We start from the raw sequence: 26,836 nt of genomic DNA on the forward strand, positions 1-26,836 counted from the left end.
TGGTGTTAACTCTGTCCCAAGTGCACAACAAAACATACACAAATCTCCTTAAGAAACAAAGGGAGCTAAATACGGGTCAAATTTTCTGTAAAGTCCCTTCATGGACTTTATATGAGTTCTATAGATCGACAGAGAAAAACAAGGTTGTGATCAGGGTCTGGTCCTGGAGAAGTCCCTGGTCACAGAGACAGGGCAAAAGGTCACCAGGCTAGGGAGAAGCCATTCAGCCTTCTGGGCAAGGACAGGCCTTACTTTCCATCCCTTGAAGACACAGCCCTGTGTGCTTAACATTCCTGGTTCCTCAAGGGCTTATCTGTGAACACAGAGACCCCCATACCTTCTACAAAAAAGCTCACCTCTGGTCCTCAGAGGAAACACAGTTCTGAGAAGAAACGAATCATTAGCAGGAAGGTCCAAGAGGGAAATGTCTCAGGTGCTGAGCTGAGGTTCGGGGTGGCAGAATTTCTCAGTGAATCCCCCTGGCCATGGAGGATGCTTTCAAAGCTTAGGTTGACCATGGCACTGCAGATATAAAAATGGGCCACTAATGGTTCCATACACTTTCTGTGATAATGCCTTGAGGAATAAGCAAAATATTGAAAGGGGCTTGAAGGAAAACTTATTTGTTATTATTATGCCCCCAAACAAGAAAAAAAATTGAGGAGAACTAGATGAGAACAATAACAAAATAGGCAATGGTTATTTTTGATTGTCCTTTGATTTCACAGAATCACAGCATAAAACAAGTTTATTGATCCTGCCTCCTTGGGTACCTTCCAGTAACCAAATTGGCCAAGCGCTCTGGAGAAGTGTGATGGGCAGTGATATGGAAGAGAAAGAGTCTTACCATGCTGGAGCCCTGGCTGGCCTGGGGCTCACTGTGTAGCCCAAGATGATTTGGAACTGGTGATAATCCTCCTGCCTCAGCCTCCCAAGTGTGGGGGGTTACAGGTGTGAGCCCTCATTCATGTAAAAGGAGCATTTAAGGTAGCTCGCTTGCCACACGCAGGAGGGATTATCAAGAGCCATAGAGGGGAGTTGCATTTATCTCCACGGTAAATTCGCCTCCCTGCCTTTTACAAAGCTGAAAAGATTAGACTGGCACCAGCCCCAGCATCCGGGCCTCAGTCCCATCATCCAGGTACTAAAAGGAATCATAGGTACTCAGGAGAAAACAAAGCAACGAGCGGTATTCCATTGTTTCCTAAGCATAGAATCCTATGGCTGTATGAATCGCACACAACCTGTGTTGGCTTTGAACAGAAACCCTTTTGTCCTTGCCAGGAGCAATCTGGGCTAGAAGTATAGAAGACCCACCAGCAAGGGGAAAGAAAAGCAGGCACAAAATCCAGAGCAATAGGACGGTCCAGGAGGTGTGTTTTATTCCGTTTTTTTTTTTTTTTTTTTTGAAAGCAGTATGACATTACCTTCAAGGTCATTGCTTCAGTTCATTGACCATGGCTGCAGGTTTTCCCAAGTCAAGAACAGAGCAGCCTGTCGGGGGAGGAACGATGCCTTGAGAGAGCCAGCATTTCTGAAACTGACTAAGCTACCAGCCCTAGAACCGTTTCTTTTCAAAATATTTATGTGCGTGTGACTATTATAAACATACGTAGGCGATATTTTAAAAAAAGAAAAGGGCATGAATACAGCACATTGAAAGAAAATCTCAATCAGAATATCCTATCGTGGGCCTATAACCCAACCTGATCCTTTCCTTTCCTCCTGTCCACAGACTAATTCCTCCCTTCCTTGTATACTTTCTCTTCTTGCTTGTTATTTACAGACCAACAAGTTAACAGCCAACTCTAACAGTATTGGGTAAACGGTCTTTGAAGGGAGATCACGTCAGGTAAATCTCCTTTTTCTACAGATTCTTACTAAAGATTCCATGGGTACATTTTGATGGCCTAAATTCTATCTGAATTCTCATTTTTTTTTAAAAGAGTTTCTTTCCTTTTTGAAAGATAGCGGTGTCCCCAAACTGTGCACAGACTAATGACGTAGTAGGCTGTGGCTCCCTGTGTTCCCAGTGAAAACAGGACAGTTGTCAAGGAGCTCCTCCCATCAGTTATTCTATTCGTCCATTCACGTTCCTTGTCTGGCATTTGCTACTGGCCTGCTGCTGGGACCTCTCCTCCTGGGCTTGTTGAAACCAGGTGATAGGATTCCAAGAGTAGATAGTTCAAGACACAGGGCCACCTGTCCTAACCTGGCCTGAGAATGCAGGGTGTGCCACTTCTGCCATATCCTGGTTGTCCAGAAACAAAGGCCCAGTCAGCACAAGCAGGCAGGAGACAGAGCGACAAGATTCTGGAAGAGCATGGGAGGTGGAAACATCACTGCAGTCCTTTGGGGAAATACAATCTAGCAGAACTAGAAACGAGCTCATTTAATTGTAATAAAATATTACTGGAAAGCACACTGTAAGGTGTACAGAAAACTTAATAAAAGGTATGTGAGTTCTCCACACTTAATATGCTGAATACATGGCATGCAGACTCCCAGAGAACATGGTAAAAGCAAGGAGACCGTAAAGTGTCAGCAATAAATAGAGAACTAGCTCTTTGAAACAGAACAGAGAGTCTAGAAATAGACTCAGAGCCATATGGTAAAGTAATTTTGGTAAAGACACTAAAAAGCAACTCAGTAGAGTGGAGACAATCTTCTCAATAGACAATCTTGTGACAGTTTAATGCCCACAATGGAGGGGGGTTAACCTTTTATTCATGCACAACACTTAAAATGAATCATAAATACTAAAAAAAAAAAAGTATTTCAATCTTCAAGAAAAAAATGGGGAAAAGCTGTCAAGCAAGGACATGAAAAGTGCTAGCAATAAAAGTAAATGTTATTATTAGCATTAGAAACAAGCTTCTACTCAGCAAAAGATAGGACAAGATGGAGAAGAGGCACGCTATGAACTGGGGAGAGATTTTTCCACAACACTTAAATCAAAGGACTTGCTATATGTTAATCATTCCCACAAATCAAGAGTTTTCAAAAATGGTCAAAATACCTAAACAGACACTTATTAAAGAAGATAAGCAAAATGCACATAGTCACCTGAAAGGTGACAACTGTCAGTAGTCACTGGAACTGTGAAAATTAAAATAGTAATCTATTTTGCCATGGTCAGCATGTCCAAATCAAAAAATAATTCCAAATACTGTGGAGGATGCTGAGCTACCCAAACTTATATATTGCTAGTGGGGGTGTAAATTGGTATAACCACTTAAGGGACAGACAAAAAAGACATAGTGATTTCTCAGAAAGATCAATACACACCTTCCTTGTGGCTAAGAAAGTCTACTTTCAGATATACCCAAGAGAAGTGAACATTTCTACAGAAATATTCAAAAATTAGTATTAATAGCAGCCTTGTTCATAATAGCTCCAAACCGGAGACAGTCCAAACAGCCATTAACAGGTCACGGATGCACAACTGGAGTCTGGTCCTAAAATGGAAGGTGAGTCAGCAACGGGGAGCAGATCAGCAAACAACGGAGATGAATCTAGAAACCCATTCAAAATGACTGAGTAACCTGACTCAGCTGGATTCACAACAATACGGATCAAGTTGTGGAGGTTTGCTGGGAGGGGAAGGGACTCGAGGGTCACAGAAACTTGTTTGTCAACAAAGGGTAGATATGGGGTGCATATGCTAAGACTTGTCAACAAAGGATACATACGGGGTGCATATGCTAAGACTGTAAAATTGTATAGTCAAGAGGCTCACAGTTCACAATCTTGACCTTTGAAATACAAATAGAAGAAATAATATTTTAAATACTATAGTAGTCACATTATTTTAGCAGGAAAAATTTGGAGAACAAACCCAGTGAGTAAGAAGATGTGCAAATAAATAAAACGCCCTGAATCATTTTTAATGTTTAAAGTTGGCATGCCATGGAAAGAGAAGCTCCACTGTGGCATCCTCAGACATATATAGTTTGCTCACTTCATGCCCTTCTTCCACGATCATTCTCCAAGCCCCTGTCTGCCCCTAGATGATAATCCTTTCATGTCAATTTCTTTTTATTCTGAGACAGAATCTCACTATGTAACCTTGACTGGCATGGAACTTGACAAGTAGACCAGGCTGGCCTCCAGCTCATAGAGATCCACCTGCCTCTGCCTACCGAGTGCTGAAATCAAAGGTGTGCATCACTATGCCAGCCAACTACATTTTATTGCATCATCTTACCCTTCCCTCCTTCAAGAAGCTGTTTGTCCCTCTCATGGTAGCTTTTTTTTATTTTCACAACCTATACACAACACACACACACACACACACACACACAGATTTAAACCCAGATTCCACATGTAAGAGGAAATGTCATATTTTCTGGGTCTGACTTATTTTGCTTAACAATGATTTCCTGTTGAATGCATTTGCCTATAGATGTCATTATTTCATTTTCATTCATAACTGAATAAAATTTCATATATGTATCATTTTTTTTCTGTACCATTCATCTGCTGATGAACATCTAAGCTGGTTCTATTTCCTGGCTGTTGTGAATACTAGAGCAATGGACATGGGTGTGCAAGTGTCACTGGTGTATTAAATCAGAATCTTTCAGATTATAGACCCAAGAGTAGTACAGTTGAATCACATGATAGTTTTCAGTTTTCTGAAGAATCTCCATGTGGATGTCTATAGTATCTGCACCATTCCCACCATCCATGTATAAAGAGAACCTTGACAGTCTTTAAATACAAATGTTTTAAGACTATTTGATAAATTGAAAAGTATTTATAGTATAACCTTTTTTAAAATCTTTAGATTAGGTTTATTATATGTATATGAATGTTTTGCCTTCATGAATGTGTGTGTACCATATAAGTTCCTGATACATGCAGAGGTCAGAAGAGGCTATCAGATCCCCTGGAATGGGAGTGATGGATGGTTGTGAGCTACCGTGTGGATGCTAGGAATTGAGCCCAGGTCCTCGGGAAGAGCGACAGTTGCTCTGAATCACTGAGTCATTTCTCCAGTCCTTGTAATATAACCCTTAATGAAAAAAGAATAAATGTCTGTCATGGGGCTCAAACATGTAGTCCCCGTACCTCAGAAGGCTGAGACAGGATGATCTTGAGTTAGAAACCAACCTAGGCTATATACAGTAAGATCTTATCTCCAAAAATGGGAGTGGAGATGTGAATCTATATGTATACATATATAATGTATGTGTGTATGTATATATATACCTATTTTCAATAGATAGATGCAAACTATATAAACACTTGTCATCATCAATATGTCTTTATATTATGTATCTATGTCCACATCTAGAGAAATGAGTATTAAAACTTCTAGATCCTTCATTATTCTTTACATTTTTAAATTTCTTTTTATTTCATTTATTTCTGTGATGAGAACATACACATGCCACAGTACCCATATGGAGGTCAGAGGGCGATTTGCAGGCTTCACTTCCCTCCCACTGGCAAATGGGTTCCAGGGGTAGAACTTAATTCATCAGGCTTGGCCATTTCACAGGCCGGTTTTACAACTTTAAAAATCCAATAGGAAACAGTCCTCTTTTTGTTGCTTTCCGACAAAGCCTTGATTTTTAATCTCCTCATTACTGGGGTCACCGACATAATCTCTGATGAGAAATAGGATTACAGAGGGACCATTGCCCTAAAAGGCACTTCTTCCATTCAAGGCTGGACTTGTGTCTGCAGTGAATACTGAAGAAACCACAGCAATGGTCGCTGCTGTGGTTGGAATACAAGTTTTCCTCATTGTGAAGGGAAAGATGGGAAGGTCTCAATCTAACTATAGTCTTAGTGGAAGAGTCTTGAGAAGGAACTCGGGATCCCATAAGATCATCAGGGTAGAGCCCCATGATGGAATACTGCTAAATCTGTAAGGGGGAAGAAAAAACCGAAGACTCAGGCACACCTCCCTGTCTCTTGCCAGCTTATGGTCTGCACCACCCCAGGATTCTGTCAATCAACCTTGGAGTAGAATGGAGAGCTGCAATCCCTGGTCTTTATAATCTTCCCAATTTGTGGTACTGGGATAGATATCAGCAGAAAATGGAGTAGTGCAAGTGTGGAGAGGTGGGGAAGAGACGAATGTCTAGACAAGAGGATGGGGGTGGGCTGAGGCTGTGACTCCATAGCAGAACACTTGCCTAGCTTGTGAGTGACTCTACAATTGATTCCCAGCACCATGAAAGCAACCGACCACAGGGAGAGACATGGCATCTCTTTGGTAGACACACACAGGCAAGGATTGTGGGAGTTTCCTCTGCTAACACAGCAGTCAGATGATGTCAGCTGGTCTTCTGCATATGATCTGTTTCTACAACAGTGATGACAGAGTGCCTCCTCCAGATCAGCTAACAGGATAAATGAATTGCTAGCACTTTCTCCATTAAGTTTCAAAGCAATGTGAAGGGCTAAGAATGCCGGCATCTGTTTTGCAGATGAGAGAATGCTGGGTCAGAGGAGTTAGAGAGTTTACCCACAACATCAAACAGACCGGTAACAGAATGTGAGCTAGTTCAAAGCAGACTGGCCACAGAGAATTGGCAAGTGCAGACATTAATTCTCGACTGTCAAGGGCACAAATAGAAAGCCGTATTTTAATGTCAGCGGCACAGAAAGCTTCAATTGGGCATCTGTGTGTCTCTGTGACAGCTGCTCCCAGAGACTGACAAGGCCACAACATCTATGGATCGCTGGCTCTTAGCTCTCTAGTGATGAGCGTCAAAGCCCAACAGTAGCACAATCACACAGGCTCACCTCTCCAACACTTCATCTGTTGGTGATCACATGACCCAAGCAGGACCCACCAGAGGGCTGGGGCTGTGACTCAGAGGCAGAGCAAGTCACCAAAAGGCAGAGACTTTCCATTTGGAGAGGATATGAACTGGGGGCTTCCTGAAGACTCTGTGGTCATCTCAGCAGGCAGGGGACTGAGTTTCTGATGACGCAGCTTGCCCCGGGTAATCAGCCCTTCTGAGGCCCCATGTGCTTTACTGGACTTCACAAGGCAGTAAGTTCCAGCTACTTCCAGAATGTCTACAGCTCTAGAATGTGTGTATGGAAAAGTTTTAAGGATGGAATAGCTTACCCCTAGGACTGCTTCACTTAGGGTATAGATGTCTGGAAGGAGAATGGAGATGGGTGGGAGTGGGAAGTAAACGTCCCCAAGCGACAACCAGGACAATACAAATTACTGTAACATTCATCAGCAGAAGAGTATGGGCTCTGTTGTTCTTGTCTTCATCACACTCATCTGGAGCAGGCCATTACACAGAACGTGAGCCTACACAAGTGTGTCAACATAAAAGGGAAGCCACCCACTGCTTCTCAAGACATTTCTCAATGCTTGCTTATTGAGCATTGGCTAGTAATCCATTGTGGAACCTCACTTCTAGGACCCTGGGACCCTGGTTCATTTGAATGGGGGTGATTAGCCTGGCTCTAGGTGAGCCATATCCAATGTACCATGCTTGTCCTATCATGCTTCAAAAACAAACAAACAAACAAACTGTAACCTTGCACCTACAGGTGTATTTGGGTATTCTTGTTTCCCAGTGTGTAAAGCTTACGGGAAAAGTAATTAAGACCACAGCTTAACGTGGCTCTGAGAATTCTCCCTCGCTGTCTTCATTTATCTCATTTCCCATGACTAAAGTAACTGCTTCAGGGCCTGGGATGTGGCTCGGCTTGTAACGCAGGCCTAGCATGCACGAGGCCTTGAATTCCATCCCCAACACCACACAAATTAGGTGTGATGGTGCAGATCTGGATTCCCAGATCTTGGGAGGCAGAGGCAGACTGACCACAGGTGCAAGGTTGTGGTGAGTGACACAGAAAATCTGAAGTCAAAATAGTAACCGCCTCCTCACTTCCGGAATGGCCTCCTCACTTCAGGAACGGCCTCCTCACTTCAGGAACGGCACAGCTCAGCAAACATTTTTCTCAATCTGTTGCTTTTCTTACGACAAGCTCAGGGTTCAGTGTCTAGGCACCCATACAGCAGTCTTCTGGGCTTTTTTCCCCCCTTAATTTTAAAATGTTTCTTCTTTAATTTTTAAATATTGGCATTAGAAATGTCACAGAAATATATAAGCTTTTAAATGCTTTTTAAAAATACATGTTCTTGCAATGCATGCTAATTTTTGCAATCCTAAGCTAGTCTTGAACTCATGATGTGGCTCAGGCTGGCCTCAAACTCCCAGTCTTGCCTCAGCCTCCTGAGTGCTGGGATGAGAGGCTTGTACTACATGCCTGGATATATTATTTCTGAAAGATGAAGTTGCATGACTTAAGCTCCTTTCAATGTGGAGCAAAACAGAGTTGACAGATTTGACTGTCCAGTTCTTGCATTTTCACTTTGTATTTATTCTAGGCCATCTGTATCACCAGAAGAAGTTGGTCTTCCATTTGCAGAGGAATTTGGAAGGTGATTGATTGATGCATAAATACCACTTTTGTTTGCTCATCTCTCTTTCCCTCAGCCTTTCTTTTTATTTATTTATTAAAATTTTCCACCTCCTCCCATCCTCCCATTTCCCTCCCATCCCCCTCCCCCTTGCTCTCCAGTCCTAAGAGAGGTCAGGGTGCCCTGCCCTGTGGAAAGTCCAAGCCCCCCCCCCATTGAGAAACCCTCAGCCTTTCTTTTACCTATTTGCTTCCCCCATCAATAAGTAGATTGTTCATGGAGCTGTCACCAAGAACATGTGAAATAAAGAATATGGCCCCTTGACCAAGTCACTACATGAATTTTGGCCTTGTTTCTCCACAGTAAAAATGCTGTGAGTAGAGCTTTTCAAACTCTGAAAGTCAATGGCTACAAAATGACAAACTCACATTGTATAAAGCATCTAGTGCTGGCCACTAAATAAGGACGGTGCCACTAGAGACAGACTTCTCTGTCACTGTGCCTTCACAGTAGCCTTTTCTTTACAGTCAGGTAACATTTCATTGCACAAGCTGAACATGCCCCGAGGTGTTTCTATCCCTCACATAGGCTCCCTGTTCTGAAACTGCGCATGCTCAGCAGTGGACTCCCCCTGACTATGCTCATGAGTGGGTATCCCCACTCTCCATCGTGCAATTAGGGCATTGCTTTGGAAATGACTGCTCTGCTCTTCTTGACCCCTTCAGGTAACCAATGTCTCTCGTGTACATCTTGGCTCTGTATTTTGATTTTGTACTCACCATGGTACAAAGCCTCTTCCTCCCCTTATGGCAGAATTCACTCAGTCCACTTGCCTTTCCTTGCCCCGTCTTAGGCTAGTAGATGTCCAACTTTAGTCCATAATTTTCTCCTCTAGTTAAACTGGGGCATTTACTGACCTGCAGATCCCCACTTGTGGATCTTGCCCAATCGTGACTTTGGAGAGTCCAGTGTATCTGAGTTTTAGAAGCATCGAGGTGATTTGCATATGCATAATCTGTGCCTCACTCTGAAAAAATGACTTCAGATTTGGCCCAGTTGTCGGTGTTTTGCATCAGCAGGAAGTGGGTGTGCTCTCTCCTGTCACTGACCCTGCAGATAGGTCTCTGCCTCCTGGGGCCTCCAGTGGAGAACAAAGCTCAGGTACCTGATTAGCAGAGTCGAACCACTGTGGGTGGGCTCAGATGGAGAGAACACTAGACCGTAACTGCAGGAATAGGTGTATGGAGACCCAGAGAAAAAAGCGGGCTGAGATGAGGACACGGTGATCCCATGGGAGGTGTGACAGCACAGCGCATACACGTATGACCAAGAACAGGAGTTGTCTCCAACCCAGGGGTGTTTCTCTGTGACTGAGCAGACAGGCGGCTGTGTTAGTCCAAGCACCTATTCTATGACATTCCAGTGAGCGGAAGAAGAGTATGGGCTTGCATACTTGTCACCCTGCCCTAAGACACACAGGGCTCCAAGAAACAATCAGGAAAACAGCCTTGGAGGTGTAGCTGCCACCCACACCACTCTTACCTCTCTGTCTTTGCAGTCAGAGGCTAAAAGGTGACTTTGATACTGGGCCCTCTGTGAAATCATCTCGGGAGGACTTGCTGTTTGAGGGAGGGAGGATGAGCGTATAGAACACAGAAGGATGTGTAGAAGTAATGACTTCTACATTACATTTGGACTAACTTCTTTTTTGTCTTCTGTAGTTCTGCTTCTCATTATCTGGTCTTGCTAAACAAAGTGTGTCTACTACAATGTGGGTTTTAGGTACAAAAGGCAAGAGAACAGTGAGAGTTTGGGCTATATCATTTGGGTAAGTTCCCTACATTGCCCACTAGTCAGTAAATAAAGACTTTCTATTGGCTTTAAGAGTCCACATGTTTGAGGCTGAGGACATGCCCTAAATTCCAGCACTCAGGAGGCAGAGACAAGTAGATCTCTGCATTCAAGGCCAGCCTGGTCTACACAGTGATTTTCAGGACAACCAGGATTGTATAGAAAGATCCTGTCTCAAAATACAAGACCAAAAAAAAACAAAAACAAAACAAAACAAAACAAAAAACAAAAAAAAGTTCAGTGGGTTATGTGAAGGAGTTGCCTCCAAACATTCTGGAGACCCCAGCAAGATTGGGGAGGGGGAAGCTTGGATCCCCTGGGCCATTAGTGTAAGGAATGGAGAGTTCTTAGAGGATGAGCAACCGGAGATGTTCCAGGGTCCCAGGAATTTCCCCCATCTTTGCCAGAGGCTCCAGATGTCTCCACCCTAAACAGGAAACTATAGAGAGCTACTTGGATCTAAAGACTTTCTATTGGCTTTAAGAGCCTATGTGTTCTCTGAAGGAGTTACCTTGTAACACCACACCATCTCCACCAATAACATCTGTGATTCCCCAGTCTTTTTCTCTTAGCAATATTCCTAACTGTGTGAGCAGTGCCACAGTTGAAATCAGATAGTGCAATCAGCACCTCAAAATAGTCAGGGATGCAAAGACTGGCCTCTCTCCTACATTCCCAAGACAGGCATGGGAGAAATGTGGATATCCACCCCCTGTATCTGCCCAGAAGAGAGGGCACAGCAGACATGCCCAAAGCTGTGCAAGCAGAGCAAAAAGACGGACACTAAGTCCACACAGTGGTTATAAAAAAAGTTTATTTTTTACTTTGTACATTAAGATAATAATTCTCCTCAAATGATGCTGAGATAAGTGGAAGCCCATGTACAAAAAAAAAGGAATAAAAAGAACCACTGAGATGGCTTAGCAAGTAAAGGTGTGTGACGCACAAGCTGGATAATTTGAATTCAATCCCTGGAAGCCACATAATGGTAGGAGAGATCCAACCCACAGTGTGGCCCTCTGACCTCCACATCTGAGCTATGGAACACACATGCATGCCCACATATACATCATACATATAAATAAAAAATTTTAAAATGATTAACTCAATTAAGATCCTTTTATCTCACCACCTCCTGACATGAGCTCAGGTTTATTTCAGTACAAAGGTTGCAATGTCACTGACCATTTAAATCACCCCTGAGCAGCTTAGGGAGAGGGTGGGCTCCTGAGGCACGGTCCTCCTGCCCTGCCTTTATCACCACCTCAATCTCCAGGGAGACAGGAAAGAATGGGAACTTTCCCTCTGTACTTTTCACATTTCGTATTTCAGGCGGCACACTCACTATGTGCACTCCCAGCACACAGTGTGGCAAATCACGTGGGAAGGTGTGATGTCAGGTCAGAGAAATCAGCACCACAGAGGTTCACAGTCTTCACTGACATCAGGAACCTTCTCCACAACCACATATCGCCAGTCATGGATGTGGTCTGGAGCGCTGAAAAAAAGCCCTCCTACCTACACACCCTGTCCCCCGTAGCCATACTTTCTCCTGCTCCCTTCCCGCCCTCTCCAGACTGGTAACCACTGTCTTACCCTCTGTAGATGAGGTCATCTTTTAGCATCCTCACACGAGGAAGACGATCAGCATTCATCTGTTCTGGGTTTCAGTTATCTCGCTCAGCACTGTGTCCTCCAGGTCCAGCCACGTAGCAGTCAATGACAAGCTTTCAAAAGATGCGAATTTTCGGTCTGCCTTTAGGATGCTCACTGCCCAAGGGCCCTAGTCTCTCCGAGTACCCTGGACTGATGGGGAGGAAAAATGTGGATCCCAAACCTCAGAACTGCCACTCAGAGGACAGACGGCTGAAACAAGCAAGGACACAGCTTTGAGACGCAGCCTAGTGAGGAAGGACCCCGACAAATCCTGGACAGCAAGGGACAGACAGCTACTTCCAGGGCTGGGCTTTCAGTGATAGTGGGAGCCTTTGTACATCGGGACTAACTTTTATCTTGGAGTAGGAAGCTTGGAGTGCACATGCCACTTTTATACACGCTGAGCCATGCACTACGTTAGCCAGCGTCTGCTACTGAGTCAATGGCAGAAGAGGAAGCCCAGAGCAGGGAAGCGTACAGGAAGACTGGGGAGACCTGCTCACCCTACACTGACAGGCTTATAAGACACCGCCATTATACTCATTGTCACTGTTGTCCTATCTGCATCAGAGAGACTGGTTGGCCCATGTCCTATCACATGGGTTCCCACAGCATGCATCTATAAAGCATGAGCCCTTCTCGCTCCAGAAGACCGGTTCCTGAATGCCTGCAGAGACCAAGATCCACAGGTACTCAAACCCCTGTTCTAAAATTGTATAGTACTTGCATAGACCGCCATATGCTTCCTCAAGAATAATTTTCAGGCATGTCCAACCTGTGGCCCATAGGCCGCATGTGTCCCAGGATATCTGTAACGATGGTCCAGCATTTTTGTAGATGACAATGTCGTATTGCAATGTTGGGCCCTTGCATCATTCTAAGTAGCTTGTGGTACCCAGTACAATACCGATGTCCTACAAATAGTTTTAAGATTGCATTGTTTAGGAAGTGATGATAAGAAAACAAAGTCTGTGGGTGTTCAGCGCAGACACAGTTTGTCCATTTTCCAGCTGCAGTTAATTGAATCCATTAGAGGAAGCAGAACTAACAGATGTAGAGACACAGCTTCATTTTTTTAGCCACTATTAAAAGCTGCTGGAGACTACTGGAGTATGCACAGTCTCTGCTCGTGTTAAGAGCCTAGTGCACATACTCACACTGAGTGCTGGAAGCTGAGGTGAGCATGTCCCTTCTGAAAAGCCAGGCAGTAAGCTGGGTAGGTGGGATACAGGGGTATCAGTTCTGAGAAGGTCTCTTCTTGCTCTCCTAGCAAGATACCACCAGGGCAGCCACACACGCAAGTTAACCCAGCTTATACCAGAGGCAACAAGGACACTGACAGAACCACAGTGGGTTCTCTCCTGGGGTAGGAGAGACTTTAACCACATGGGGAGTACAGCAATTTAACTTGTGTCCTTGCAGGCAGGAGCCATCCTTAAAATCAGTCATCTGAAGACTGTGTTATTTGGGGGTGGAGAGAGGTCTCAGCAGTTAAGGGTACTTACAGTTCTTGCAGAGGACCTGGGTTCAATACCCAGCACCCATATGGGTCACAACCATATGCTACTCCAGTTCCAGGGCTCCAATGCCCTGTTCTGACCTCCAGAACTCCTGGATGCCCACGGGACACATTCATACACTCAGGTACATCATTGGTTTTTTAGTTTCTTTTGTGGGGGAGGCTACAAGGGTGGAGGAGGGGGGACATGGAAAGACTGGGAAAATGAGTAGGATTGGAGTGTATGACGTGAAATTCCCAAAGCATCAATGTTTTAAAAATATATAAAAAAGAAAGAAATATACATTATTCAAAATCTAAATCTTGTGTTAAATCAAGCTCCGGCGTCTAAGAGTTCTTTGAAATGAGGGGCCTATTGAGTGTACAGATGCTAGTCAAAGATGAAAGGACCCATCCCAGGGCAGAGTCCCTGTGCTACCAGCAGCTTGGCCCGTTGCAGCTGGGGAAATGCACACAGAGCGAATAAAAGACTGGGTTGTTTTATGATGTAATTACGGAGCGAAGCATAGGTTATTAGGTGAAGAGGAATGGGGCAGGATGGTCCAGAGGACAAAGCCTGGGAAGGAGTGGGTCTAGAGGAGGCCCCTGTGCCCCTCCCTCTTCAGAGGGCTCCAAGAGCAGGCACAAGCCCTGCAGCTTTGGGGGTGGGGCCGCAGCACTCAGAAGAGCACCCAGCAGTGTTTGTTCTCTTTGTTGACCCAGCCTGATGCTATCAGTTACAATCAATATGTCTCTTTCCTTCACTCAGTATCTGGTCTGCAGCTTGATTTAGGCCATGGGAATTCCTCCCACTTGAGAACAGGAAAGGGGTGGGGGGACCTCAGAGCGCCTATGCAAGAGCTTACTAAAACATAAAAGTGAGTGCTGGGACACACACACACACACACACACACACACACACACACACACACACTCCTCTCTCACCTCAGCCTCACCAAAGGTCCTGGTAGGGAGAAGAGCAGGAACATCTCCATCTCAGCAAAGGGGCTCCTCAGTGGTGAGGATTTCCTACATGGGCAGAATTTAAAGGTATTTTTGTGAAAGTAACCTTGCAAAGTTGATTTGCAGACAGCTCCGTCGCTTTCAGGGGGCTAAAAACACTTTAGCTCGGTGTCCATGTGTGTCTGCATCTTTCCCTCACTCTTTCCTGATCTCTTTTTCTGAATACAAAGAAATAGCAAAGGTAGTCACATTTCAGCCAAGACCGGTCTTGAATAATTTAGCATCCAAAGACGCTGTGGGTTGCACACTGAGGGAATGGAGCAATCTCTGGGCCTTCTGAATGTGATGGCCATGGAGGAAGGGGAAGAGCCAGCCAGCACTTGATAGGTCTGAGCTAGACCACACAAGAGAGGGAACGTGCAGAGGTGAGACAGGTTCCCGCTACACAGCTTGTGCAGCCCACCAAGCTGCAACCTACCAGAAAGTGGGCGGCCTCAGCTGCCAGAGGCTACCCAGCACAGAGCAGGTGAACCCCATTTCTGTGGTAGTTGAGCAGCTCTCTTTGTACCATGCATTTGAATGTTTGCCAGAATGAATTCAATTATTTCTCCCCAGAAATCAGTGCCAATCAATACCATTTCATTGGTGAGTGACCTTTAGATAAACAAGTCTATTAAATATACTCAGCCCAATTTGCCTCTCATATTATGGGGAGCGTGGCGCTCACTTACAAATAAAGAGTAGGAACAAGCGGGATGCGGTAAGAGCATTGCTGACTTCCAAATGTCAGAGACTGGAAGAATCATAGGCTGCCTTCAGATCTTGGGAACAAACCCCCACATGCTCACTTGCATGTTATGACGGTGTCTCTGGTGTTTTTTTTCTTGCCTCATCTGCTGGAGGAGGTCACCAGGCCCTACAGGGCCCTGAGCATTCAAGTAAACGCAAAGCTGCCTCTTCTGGCCTCTACTCACCCCACCCCTGCCCCCCCTTCTTCTTTCTTCCTTCCCTCTAGTATCCAGGCTTACTCAGCAGACTCCAAGACTCCTGCACACACATCTCCCTTCCCTTCCTCCTCCCTTACAGATAAGAGAAGAAGCTCAGGGGATGGGGAAGACCTGGCCATAGAAAAACCACACATTAACCAAAGTCAAGGACATAGAGTTCCACTTCAGAACAGAGTCCCCTGAGAGCAAATAAGTAGCCTTGTAATGCAGCCAGTGGTTCGTCTTGACAGTGTAGCTAGTCAGAGGCATCAAATGCCTATTTTGGAAAACTTGCATAGCTTTGCTCAGGAAAACTACACACTTTTTCATGCTTGTTGGTGATAGTATCCATTTTTGTGATTTTTTTTTTCTTTTTTTGAGACAGAATCTCAGGGTCTCACTATGTAACCCTGGCTGTCCTGGAACTCTGTAGACCAGACTGGCCTCTGCCTCCTGAGAGCTGGAACTAAAAATCCACACCACCACGCCTGGCTGCCATTGACATTCTCAAGTCTATGTTTCTCTAACTGGTACTTTATTCACACAATATTGTGTTATTTTTCTTTCCATTTTGTTTTGTTTTAGAGCTGCGCATGAGATTCCCCCACCCCAAGAACAATTATTTATTAGAGATTCCTTTCAGACGCTGACTATGGTTAACCCCCACAGAATTAATTAAAGAGCATGACCCTCAGATACCCAAAGCCAGTGAACCACTGAGCCAGGGCAAGGCCTAGGTGCTCCGAGATATAGATACTATGGTGGCCACTGAGCCATCTGTCCCTCACACTCCCCCTGGACGGAGCTTGAGGGACCAAGAATTAACAGGCCGCCAAGCTTGCAGGAGTCGGAAGAGATTGTCAATGGTGACAACCACAGGTAGCACAGGACCCAGGAGATACAGGACCAGGAAAGGAAGCCTACAGACGGCAAGGGGCTTTATGCCATCAAACTCTTTCAGGGTAGCACCTTGAATGTTATGGAATTCGTGATGGAGAACCTTCTTCGTCCCAGGCCACCCTCTAAAGCAATGACCTGTTTCTCGAGTTATTGTTTGTGTTCTCCCGGTTCAAACTTGAACCTTCATCCCTTTTTGGACGATGGTTCTAGAAGGATAGTAAAAGTTTACTAAACTCCAGGGGGCAAAATTAAGAATGTGGTGGCAGAGAAGGACACAGCTGTCTATCTTTACCCCAGGTGTTCTATAATCACTGTTTAGGGTGGTCTTCCTTCATCACCTTCATCACCTGTTGGGAAAGCAATATCACTGATGGTTTTGGTCTTCAACTTGTTTTCATGGTCAGGTTTTTAACCCTGATCTTCATAAAGGATCCGTGTGCTCAGGTCACACCAGGAAATATTTCTATTCCAAAGTCTCTCTGCTAATGTTTCACTAGGTTATTGCATTTTAAAATATTCAATTGAAACTGTAATTGGAGACCCATAGATGATCTCACCATAGCAGTAATGCTTTCCTTCCTCCCCTCCATACCTCCCTCTTTTCCTTCTGTATTTTTCCAATTTTCCCCATAGGGATGTATTTCTTTTCAGAGCAGGGGTTGAGGGGTGCTAAAATGTCTTGTTAGTGAACTGGGGGAACAAGAGACCTTATTTTTAAGTGGAGCCGTGTAGTCTGGACCCAGATCCCTCTCATCCTTCACATATTCTCTGGTCCTTCTGGAAAGTGGACCATGCATTTCCCCTGGGATGCTGAGAGAACAAAGGACAGGTAAGGTATGCATAACACATTATGGACTCTGCAGAAGCCGCCCATATTGGGCAACTGGGGACATAGAGATGGAGTTAAGAGACCTTCTGCCTGTTTAGTTAGAAAGCCACCGAATCAATGCAGGGGTAGGTTGTTCCAGGGCCCTATAAAACCACTGCAGAGAACTCATTGAAAAGTCACATCTGTCTCTACCATTGACAATCATGGTCTTGTCTTTCAGAAGGCGGGGTGTTTACGTGGCCTTCTCAGGGATGGAGCCTTTGACTTCCTGAAAAACCATCCCCCGTTGACGTCCTGATCTCTGTCTGTCAGACCTAAAGACTGAAGGGACACCGGCTAACAAGATGGCCACTGCTGCAGAAGAAGGGTGAGTGGGCAACGAACTCCATATCGGTCCTTCTCTGACATGGGACCGCTCAGGTAGGAAGTAGCGTAGTCGTCATGATTCTGCATTCTCAGCCACTCTGCTGGACCCTTTGGGAGAGCTTTTCTCTGGCATTTAAATTTTTCAGAATTATTTACCTCTCTTTCCCTTAGGCCATAGAAAGGGTGTTTGTTTAGACCGGTTATTAGATAGCCCCTGATGCCCTCACACCCCAACTTCTCTAGAGAACCAGGTTACAGGCATGTGCCATCCAGGCCCTGCTCACAGAAAGGATGTTCTGTTAACCTGCAGAGTCGTCCCAAAGGCCAATAGAGGAAAAGAGATTGCTATTAAACACGCCTGCCCCAAGCCAGACCTATAAATTAGCATGGTGGGTACTGTGCGTGCTGCCTAACCTGAAGACTGAAATGTCATCCCTGGCACTCAGATGACGGAATGAGAGAACCGACTCCCAAAAGTTGTCCTTTGATCTCCACGAGCATGTCAAGACACACACACACACACACACACACACACACACAAACACACAAGACAAGAAAATATTAAATGTAACTCCCCACACCACATCCCCCCATCCAAGGCATATGCCTAGTAGTGATTCAGTGACCCCAACTACCAGAGCTATCCTGTAAGAAAGAGATCTGTATCTCCCTATTGGTGCCCACTTCCGGCGGTGGGCTGGCCCTAATCATTTCAGTTTCTCTCTGTCCAAACAGAATCCTCACCATCCTGTTCTGAGGGATGCAGACAGGCTTAGGTTATGGGCATACCTATCAAATGGCAACTTATGTCAATAAAAGAGAAAGGTGGAAGTCAAGGGCAGGGGACAAGAATGAGTTAGCCTTGTGGGAAGTGAGAGGATTGGTACTTAAAAAGTCTTTGCATCAGAAACTGGCAGCTTTGAGACTGCTCAGCAAAAATGGCTAAAATCCACAGAACAGTCTCCGGGGAGCCGGGGAGAGGATTCAGAAGGCCCGAAAAGCATTTTGCGCTGCGAGCTGGAACCACGCACGCCACAATCGAGTTATAAATAGATGACAGGCTTTTGTGCTTGTCATCAGCCTCATCCGCTGAGACAACGAATGGATGTATTAAAGCAAGCCTCCGTCGTCACCAGATCAGATCACAGCATGCTCAATCACATAAGCCTGGCAGCCGTGCCCTCAGAGGCATCCCCGGAGACACAAACAATTCTCAGGTCCTACTCTGGTCTGCCTCATGTCACAGGCTACGTTAGTCCTCAGTCTACCTACAACTTATTTCTTCTGTTTCTGCAGGTCTAGTCAATCCTTTCTGCTCCTCCTAATGGTTCTTTCTCATCAGACTGCCACGAGCCCAGAGACAATGAAGATGATTGTCATAGAAAATAGCCCATGGGGACGAGTCCTGGGCCTGGTAAGTGATGTTTCAAACCTTTGAAAGCATTAAAAGAAAGTTTACAGAAAAAGGTATCGAGAGATGTGGGGTGAGGGGGTAAAAAAGATTGGAAACATTTTAAAGAAAAAGCAGTGACCCAAGATAAGACCCGTGAGCCATGAGGAAACTTGTAAGATGAGCAAGGATTCCCCTGAGGCAGTATTTCCCCCTACAAAACCCAATGTAAGAACTGAACTCCCTGTGTAAGCTTGAAACCTCCAAAACAAAAATATACCTTAAGTAAAAATGGCTGTTTCGGCTGGAAAGGGGATTTGTAAGAAAATCTGAAAATGTTATTTAGACGTCCAATATGGAGAACAAGAAGACAGAAATATTAGTCATCGAAAGGGTGGATGCCCAGAGGGCCGAGACAGTAGAGGCCATCCACAGCTGAACCTCTATGCAATGGTCAGAAAATAGCGAAGGACAAATAAATTATTCTATGTGAGCTGTAGACACTGGAGACAAAAAGGACTACAGACCTCAAATAACCTGAACACAGAAAACTAAATAGCAACTTCCAGGAAAGATGTAACTAAGATCCCAGCCCCAGTCTTTGCCAGGAGACTAGGAACATCACCATGGAAAAGAAGGCAAAGAACACAAGATGTGGTGGTTTGAATGAGAATGACCCCCACAGGCTCTTATGTTTGAATGTTTGCTCCCCAGCTGATAGAAGCACTTGGGAAGGATGAGGGGGTGTGGCCCCAGTGTGGCCTCAGCCTCCTGCTTGTGAGTAGAACGTGAGCTCTCAGCTACTGCTCCAGACACCTGTCGCCACGCCTTCACTCTGGCATCGTAGACGCTAATCCTCTGGAGGCAGAAGCCCAATCAAACTCTTTCTTTCTAAGTTGCCTTGGTCATGGTGTCTTATCACAGCAATAGAAAAGTAACTAAGACACAAGGCTGTAAGATTTACCTAAATTGGGCAGCATGGTAAGTACGTGCTCACCATTCTTGCTCTAGGGAGGTTGCAGCAGGACCACCGAGTTAAAGGCCAATCTGGGAGAGAAGGTAAGACACGTCTCAAAAACAAATCAAAATAAAAACCCGATAAGGATGAAAACTCCTTCCCAAGGGTGACAATGCTGAAAATGACCGCTAACGCCTCAAAGTTCTGAGTACAGGGAGGGCTTAGCTGTGTGTGAGACCTGAGCTGGTACTGTGGGGAACTAAGATTGGCAAGTGAGTTCCCTTTTGGAGAGTTAGTAACAAAGTAACAAACTAATGCTGAGTGGTAGTGGGTTCAGTTTTCCAAAGATAAAAGCGAGCCAGAGAGAGACAAGAGAGTTGTCGCCTTAGCATCCTCAGAAGAATAACACAGTGTCTGATGCATCTCTTTCATACACACTGTCCCCTTGAACCAGCATTTTCCCCGTGCTATTCACAAGGACTAGTGCACCAACCCCTCTTCTCGGCTACCCAAGTCCCTTCAGTTTACCTGGGGGCTAGATTTCTCCTTCCTTTGAATCTGGACTAGTACCATGATTTCCGTTGCCAGGACACAATGGAACTGTCACTCTGGAAGTTCTGAGATGAGGCCTCACACATGTTCACAATTTCCACGGACACTTTCTGAGGATGTCACCTTTAGCCCAAAGGCTAGAGTGACAGAGGGACCGAACTACCCATCCCTGTCATCAGCCAACCAGAAGCTGAATGTGGCTTCATGAATGAGCCAGGTAAGGCACCTGAAGCTCCATCCGCTCAACAATACATACTTACAAGCCACTGAAATTTTGGTCCTGAGCAAGTAATTTTGTGGTGATTTGGTGTTGTCAAAAAATAAAGAGCTAACCAGGCAGTGGTGGCACATGCCTTTAATCCCAGCACTCAGGAGGCGGAAGCAGACAGACAGATCTCTGTGAGTTCAAGGCCTACCTGATCAAAATAAAACTATATATATATATGAGTTGACTGATACATGCATACAGACATAACCAATGGGCATCTATGCAAACCTACTGAGGGAGAAACACGACACAATGAAAAACCCAGTAAATAAAAACCAAAGCATTTACACCAAAGAACTCATGCACAGTACCCCCCTCAAGCAGCAGGAGGAAGCACTAGCTAGCACAATACTCACACAGGATTCAAAGTGTACTGGTGCGAAGAGCATGGCTTGGCTGCAGGTCACTTACAGACAGGAAGAAGGGGATAAAATCCAGTTCAAACAAGAAAATAAATTATAACAAAAGGTAACATCCTCTCAGAAATGAAAGTCAAGTTGATTACTGGTTAGCAAAGAAAGAATAGACTCAAAGGGAAATTTTATAATGAGCATTAAATAAAAGAAGGAAAACAGCAAAGAACATAAACAATAAATTAAGAAGAAGAAAATGTTGAAACAGGGGCTTGAGAGATGTCTCAATCTCTGACACTGCTCTTCCGTCAGACCAGAGTTGGGGGCCCAGCACCCATATCTGGAAACGTACAGCCACCTGTAACTCCAACTCCAGGTCATCTGACATCCTCTTCTGGGCCCTGTGAGCACAACACTACACACGACTAAAAACAAAATAAATTTTAAAAGTAAAAAAAAAAAAAAGCTGAAGCAAGACAAAAATGAGTGTCTGGCATATATACTGACATTTACAAAGGATCATCAGGAGAGTTTCTCCCAAGCTATACTCATGACACAGAGAATGTTCCTCACATTAAACAAAACCTGACTGCACAGTCGGAAAAAACAGAGCCTAGTTAAAGCTTTCAGACTTGTGGCAGGCAGTAGTGACAAACGACTTTAATCCCAGCATTCAGGAGGAGAGTCAGGCAGATTTCTAAGTTTAAGGCCAACCTGGTCTACAGCATGAGTTCCAAGGCAATGGTCAGGGCTACCCTGTCTGTTCAGGACAGCAGAGAAACTCAACCTCAAAAATAAAGTCAAACTAACAAAATACCAAATAAAAATTTTAAAAAGCTTTTATTTAGATATAAAGGGAGTCAAGTAACTGACAAGGCAAAAGACTTGGACTGCTCTCTAAGCGTAACATAGAAAAGGCGGCATACAGAAGCAACACTGCAGAGGAAAGCAGAGAGACACTGGGCCAGAATATGAAGGAAAGAGCAGGCAAGAATGAGCCTGCTCTGCTCCTTAGAGACATAAGCTCCAGGGTCTGGGGAGATGGCTCCGTAGGTGAGAGCCCTTGTTGCTCTTTCAGAGAACCTGGCATCACTTCCCAGCACCCACATCGTGGCTCACACAACCATTCAAAATTCTAGTTCTAGGGGATCTGATGCCTTCTTCTGACCTCCTTTGAATATTGGGCATGCATGTAGCACACACACATAGATGCAGGCAAAACAATTATACACAGAAAATCTTTTTAGAAAAGAAAAGCTACAAGCCAGGCAGTGGTGGTGCCCGTCTTTAATCCCAGCACTCGAGAGGCACAGGCAGGTGGATCTCTGTGAGTTCGAGACCAGCCTGGTCTACAAGAGCTAGTTCCAGGACAGGCTCCAAAGCTTCAGAGTAATAAACCCTGTCTCAAAAATCAAAAGAAGAAGAAGAAGGAGAAGGAGGAGGAGGAGAAGGGGAAGAAGAAGAAGAGGAAGAGGAAGAGAGAAGAAAGACAGACAGACAGGAAGGAAGGAAGGAAGGAAGGAAGGAAGGAAGGAAGGAAGGAAGGAAGGAAGGAAGGAAGGAAAAACTACAAAAAGCTGACAACCGACAGACATGAAACGCATCATGTACACAAGTGCTCAAGCATGCCATCCTCACAAGGCCCTGAGGAGCATCACAGAAGATGAACTCTTTCTAACTCAAAGCAAAAGGTGCAGCCGTGAGCAGTTAGTGTGTTCAAATGCACACCTAAGGGAACTGTAGTGAAGGTCCATGAGTAGGGCATCCACTGTAGGTTTTGACTAGGTGACATCATCAGCGAGCATAAATGCGAGTGGGGAAAGAAGGTGGAATAAGTTTGTTGATTATTACATAGGTAATAATTAGAAGTCAACAATTATTAGAGATCAGCAAACAAAACAAGACATGGCTGTGTATAACAAACAAGACATTTAGGTTGCATGACCCTAGCACTGGGGATAGGGCAGCAGGAGGGCTGTAAGTTTGAGGCCAGTCTGGGTAACACAGCCGGATTTGGTCAGGAAATAGGGAGGGAGGGAGGAGAAGGGAAGGGAAGGAAAGACAGAGGGAAGAACCTAGCAAACAGGTAAGATGATGTTAAGTGAGAAAATGGAGAGTAAAGACAGTAAGAAGGTCTAAGTACCAAGTACTAGAACAGAACCTGAAGTCATTTTTTGAATTTTATTTTCTGTGTATGGATGTTTTGTCTGCATATATGTATATGTACCTCCTATGTGCCCGGTGCCTAAGGGGGACAGAAGATGGTGTCAGATTCCCTGGGACTGAAGTTATGGACAGGTGTGAGCCACGGGTGCTGGGAACCAAACCTAGGTCCTCTCGGAGAACAGTCAGTGCTCTTAACTGCTGAGACATCTTTAGCTCCCCTAAACCGAAGTCTTTCTTACCATCAGAAATTAAAATCTCAACCATAGCGAAAAATATATGAAGAAACACAACAAACACAAAATAAAATAATTACAGCATAAAATAGCACAATTGAGTTAGGCTTAAATATATTAACTGTATCAATAAATGTGATGGGCTCACTTAACACACTAAAAAGGGGGTTTTCAATTTGGCTCACATAGTAGATTCTTTATATGCTGCCTATAACAAACACATAAAACACAGTGGCTCCAAAGGGTTAGACCAAAGGGAAAGGTAAAGTAAAATAAGACTGCTAATGTTGAGATTATGACATCAAAGCAGGATTTCAGCCCATAAAAGTATTACATATAACAAAAAACATTATAATTCCCAAAGCCTTGACAATGGAGATAGCGAAGATCTGTGCTCCAAATAAACTGTCAGTCACTTTTACAAAGCACAAAGCTATAGGAGATGGAAGGAGAAAAAGACACCAAGCTAATAATAGATCTTATTTTCAATTACCATTCTCAGTGCAAATCAAGTGATATGGGCAAAAATAAAGATGACGACCTAAGCAATGTAACCAATAAGGCAGGATGTATAGGATACATATAAGGATTTTGCACACTGAAAATAATCGACATGCCTTCTGGGCTTTGAGATGGCTCAACAAGTTAAGGCATTTGTCACCACGCCTAATGATTAGATTCAAGCCCAAGACCTCATGGTAGGAGAGAACTGACTCCCACAAGCTGCTCTCTGACCTCCACACATATAATGGTGTGCTCGAGTATGTGTGTGTACGTCTACAATAAATGCATAGGTGTAATTTTAAAATAAAAAATATATTCTTTCCAACTTCATGTAGAACCAGAAAAAGCTGAACACACATTAGGTGAGAAGGGAGAATGAGAGGCTGGGATAAAGTCAGCGGGAGAGTATTGGCCTAGCATGCAGCGGGCTGAGGTTCAGGTCCTTGCAATACACACACACACACACACACACACACACACACACACACTACACACCAGAAAGCTCCATAAAACCATTCACATTCGAGCAGTGAGGAGTGAACAGATGATTCGATAAACTGCTGAATTTCCACAAAGAGAGAGAAAGAAAGAAAGAAAAAGTTTGATTTCTCACATCGCACATAAGTCTGTTTCCATCAGAAAGGCTAAAACCACAATAATGCAATAGATAAGAATGTCCTATGTCTTTGTAATAAAAGCATTTTTAAGAACCATACAAACCCATGAAGGGAAAAAAACAAAGTCCAATGGCATTAAAGCCAAGAACTACTTCTATCCATCAGAAGACGTCATAGGTGGGGAAAACAAGACACAAACTAGGACTGAAATAACCTGCTAAAGCTGGTTATGAACAGCTGGAATATTTGCATTAATAAAAAAAAGAAAACGTGAGGTTTTTTTTTAATACTTTGGTTTTTTGTTTGTTTCTTAATTTTACAGATTAATTCTAGTTCTTCCTTCCTTCCCCTTATCCTGCTCCCCACACCTTCCCCTGGCCCGCTCCCATCTCCCCAGAGAAGGTACAGCCTCCCACGGGGAGTCAATGAAGTCTGCTCCATCGCTGCATTGAGGCATGACCCAGGCTCTTCTGCCGTGTTTAGGCTGAGCAAGGTGTCTCTGTCTAGGAAATGGGCTCCAAACAGCCAGTTCATGTACTAGGGACAGATCTGAAAACGCGAGTTTTAAAATGAGCACCACCAGGAGACACCACTGAGAACCAACTCGATGACCAACAGTCAATGGATCTCTTGTTGAGCGTGCCAGTGTGGTTCTACGGCAGGAACATGGGAAGAGCGCAGGCACAAATTCACATGGGAAAAACTGCACAGGCGCATCCCCCAACCTGTCTTCTTACTGTCACCACCACCATTAGAAATACCCTGTACCTCAGTGTGGGGTAAGAAATAACCTGTACCTCACAGTTCTCTGAGTTCAAGACCACCCTGGTCTACAGGGCGGGTTTCAAGACACACAGAGAAACCCTGTCTCAAAAAAAATCAAGGAAAAAAGAAAAAGAGTGAGCCTGTACCTCGGTGCAAAGCTAGAAATAGCAAGCTCAGAATGCTTACAAGTGAAATTGGTTTAACGAAAACGCACTTGCTCTTACTATGTGTGATACATGATGACATTTTCTGGTTTCTCACGTCTTTGACACCCTCCCTGCGGAAATATATGTAGGTGCGCTGATTCCTTACCCCGGAGCTTCATGAAGCGGCTTTCCCGGGGTAGAGCGCTCAGCTGTTTGCTTTGAGACTGGGAGTCTCTCTCTTTTGGCTTCCATTTGGCGTCCATGCGTTTTCTTCACTTTCAGGAACCTGTCTCAGCTTGTGACAGTGCCCAGACGCTCAGATCACACATCCATCCTCTTGGCAAGCAGCTGTTGGAGCCACCAAACTCAGCCGCAGGGACTAACATTCTACATTCCACTTTTGCCATGGAAACGTCTGTGAGGTCTCCAGATAGGCCCCTCCTCATTCCAGAAGGCGTCCTGTGTGTGGCTTCCCACTGAGCAGGTAGAGATCAGGACCGCTGCAGATCTGGCTGGAACCTGGAGCCTTCGCATGCTCCTAAACCCCCTTTGCGTCTGTAATACTAATGCTGTCCTCTAAATTGATTTTCAGGGCTTATGTATTATGACCCACAGTCTGACAAAGCACCTCCCAAGATAGTCTCTCACATGATGTCTCAGGAAATACGTGAAAAACATTCATGACAACCATTTATCGTAATAGAAAGCAATGTGGGGTCAGCAAGTGCCTGCTTTCTGGAGAAGGGGTAGCTAAATATTCACAGCTGAAGAGTACAGGGAAGTGAAGAGCTCATGAGCTGCACATAACTGTAACATGGGTAGATATTGAAATTATGGGCACGTATAAGCGATTTGTAAAAGAACAAACAATATACTCCCTCATAACACTCAAAAATAATAAAAGTGAAGTGTTTAGGAAAATGTGCACGAGTCATACAGCTACTTTTCAAACATCAAAGAAAATGTAAAATTAAATCCCAGGGCACTGGCTTATCCTCTCGGGAGACAAGGCTAGATGAGAAGATAGTTTCAATAATGTTTTTAAATATTTAACATTCATACGTGTATGCATATAATGTGCTTAGAGCAAATCCAGCCCCCAAGTGTCTTACCTTGTTCTTCTCTCTAACTTGAATACTGACCTCACCAGTGTTTATCATTTATTCCTCAGGATCTGCAATCATATTTTCCTTATTTAGTATTCTTCCACAGTCTAACCCCACCCTCCCCCATCCTTCCCCAGCCCCCTTGTCCCTGCATGAAAGAACCTGAGACCTGATTCAAACCAAGACTGTCACTTACATGCCAACATCAGCCAGTCTAAAGGAGAATGGCTGGGCATATTTGTCTACCAGGGTGGTGAATCCCTAACGGCAGCCTCAAAAGGGGCCTTCGCTACTAAGCGAGGCCTCTCCGCTCTTCCCC

The 26,836-nt window shown here is 44.6% G+C and overlaps 1 protein-coding gene and 1 long non-coding RNA gene across 4 annotated transcripts in view; one reads left to right on the forward strand and one right to left on the reverse strand.

Annotated features, from left to right (window-relative positions):
* Atp8a2 (ATPase phospholipid transporting 8A2) overlaps positions 1-25,760 on the reverse strand; it is a 577,323-nt gene extending 551,563 nt beyond the window's left edge. The window contains exon 1 of the mRNA XM_087912148.1: positions 25,578-25,760. Coding sequence (XP_087768274.1) covers positions 25,578-25,674 — 97 coding nt within the window. The 5' untranslated portion in view covers positions 25,675-25,760. The remainder of the gene's footprint in view (positions 1-25,577) is intronic.
* LOC125409230 (uncharacterized) lies at positions 17,318-26,332 on the forward strand. Of its 3 annotated transcripts, none has more exons than XR_015739452.1 (5): positions 17,318-17,460; positions 18,756-18,873; positions 19,861-19,908; positions 20,396-20,576; positions 24,823-26,332. It is a non-coding gene; the product is annotated as an uncharacterized LOC125409230 (long non-coding RNA). The 3 variants fall into 3 exon arrangements; XR_015739453.1 differs by having other exon boundaries at positions 25,694-26,332; XR_015739451.1 differs by lacking the exon at positions 24,823-26,332 and having other exon boundaries at positions 20,396-20,804.
* Positions 26,333-26,836: the final 504 nt, after the last annotated feature.

The sequence above is a fragment of the Myodes glareolus genome, chromosome 12 (genome assembly GCF_982192425.1).
Source record: "Myodes glareolus chromosome 12, mMyoGla1.1, whole genome shotgun sequence".
In the NCBI taxonomy this organism is placed as follows: domain Eukaryota; kingdom Metazoa; phylum Chordata; class Mammalia; order Rodentia; family Cricetidae; genus Myodes; species Myodes glareolus.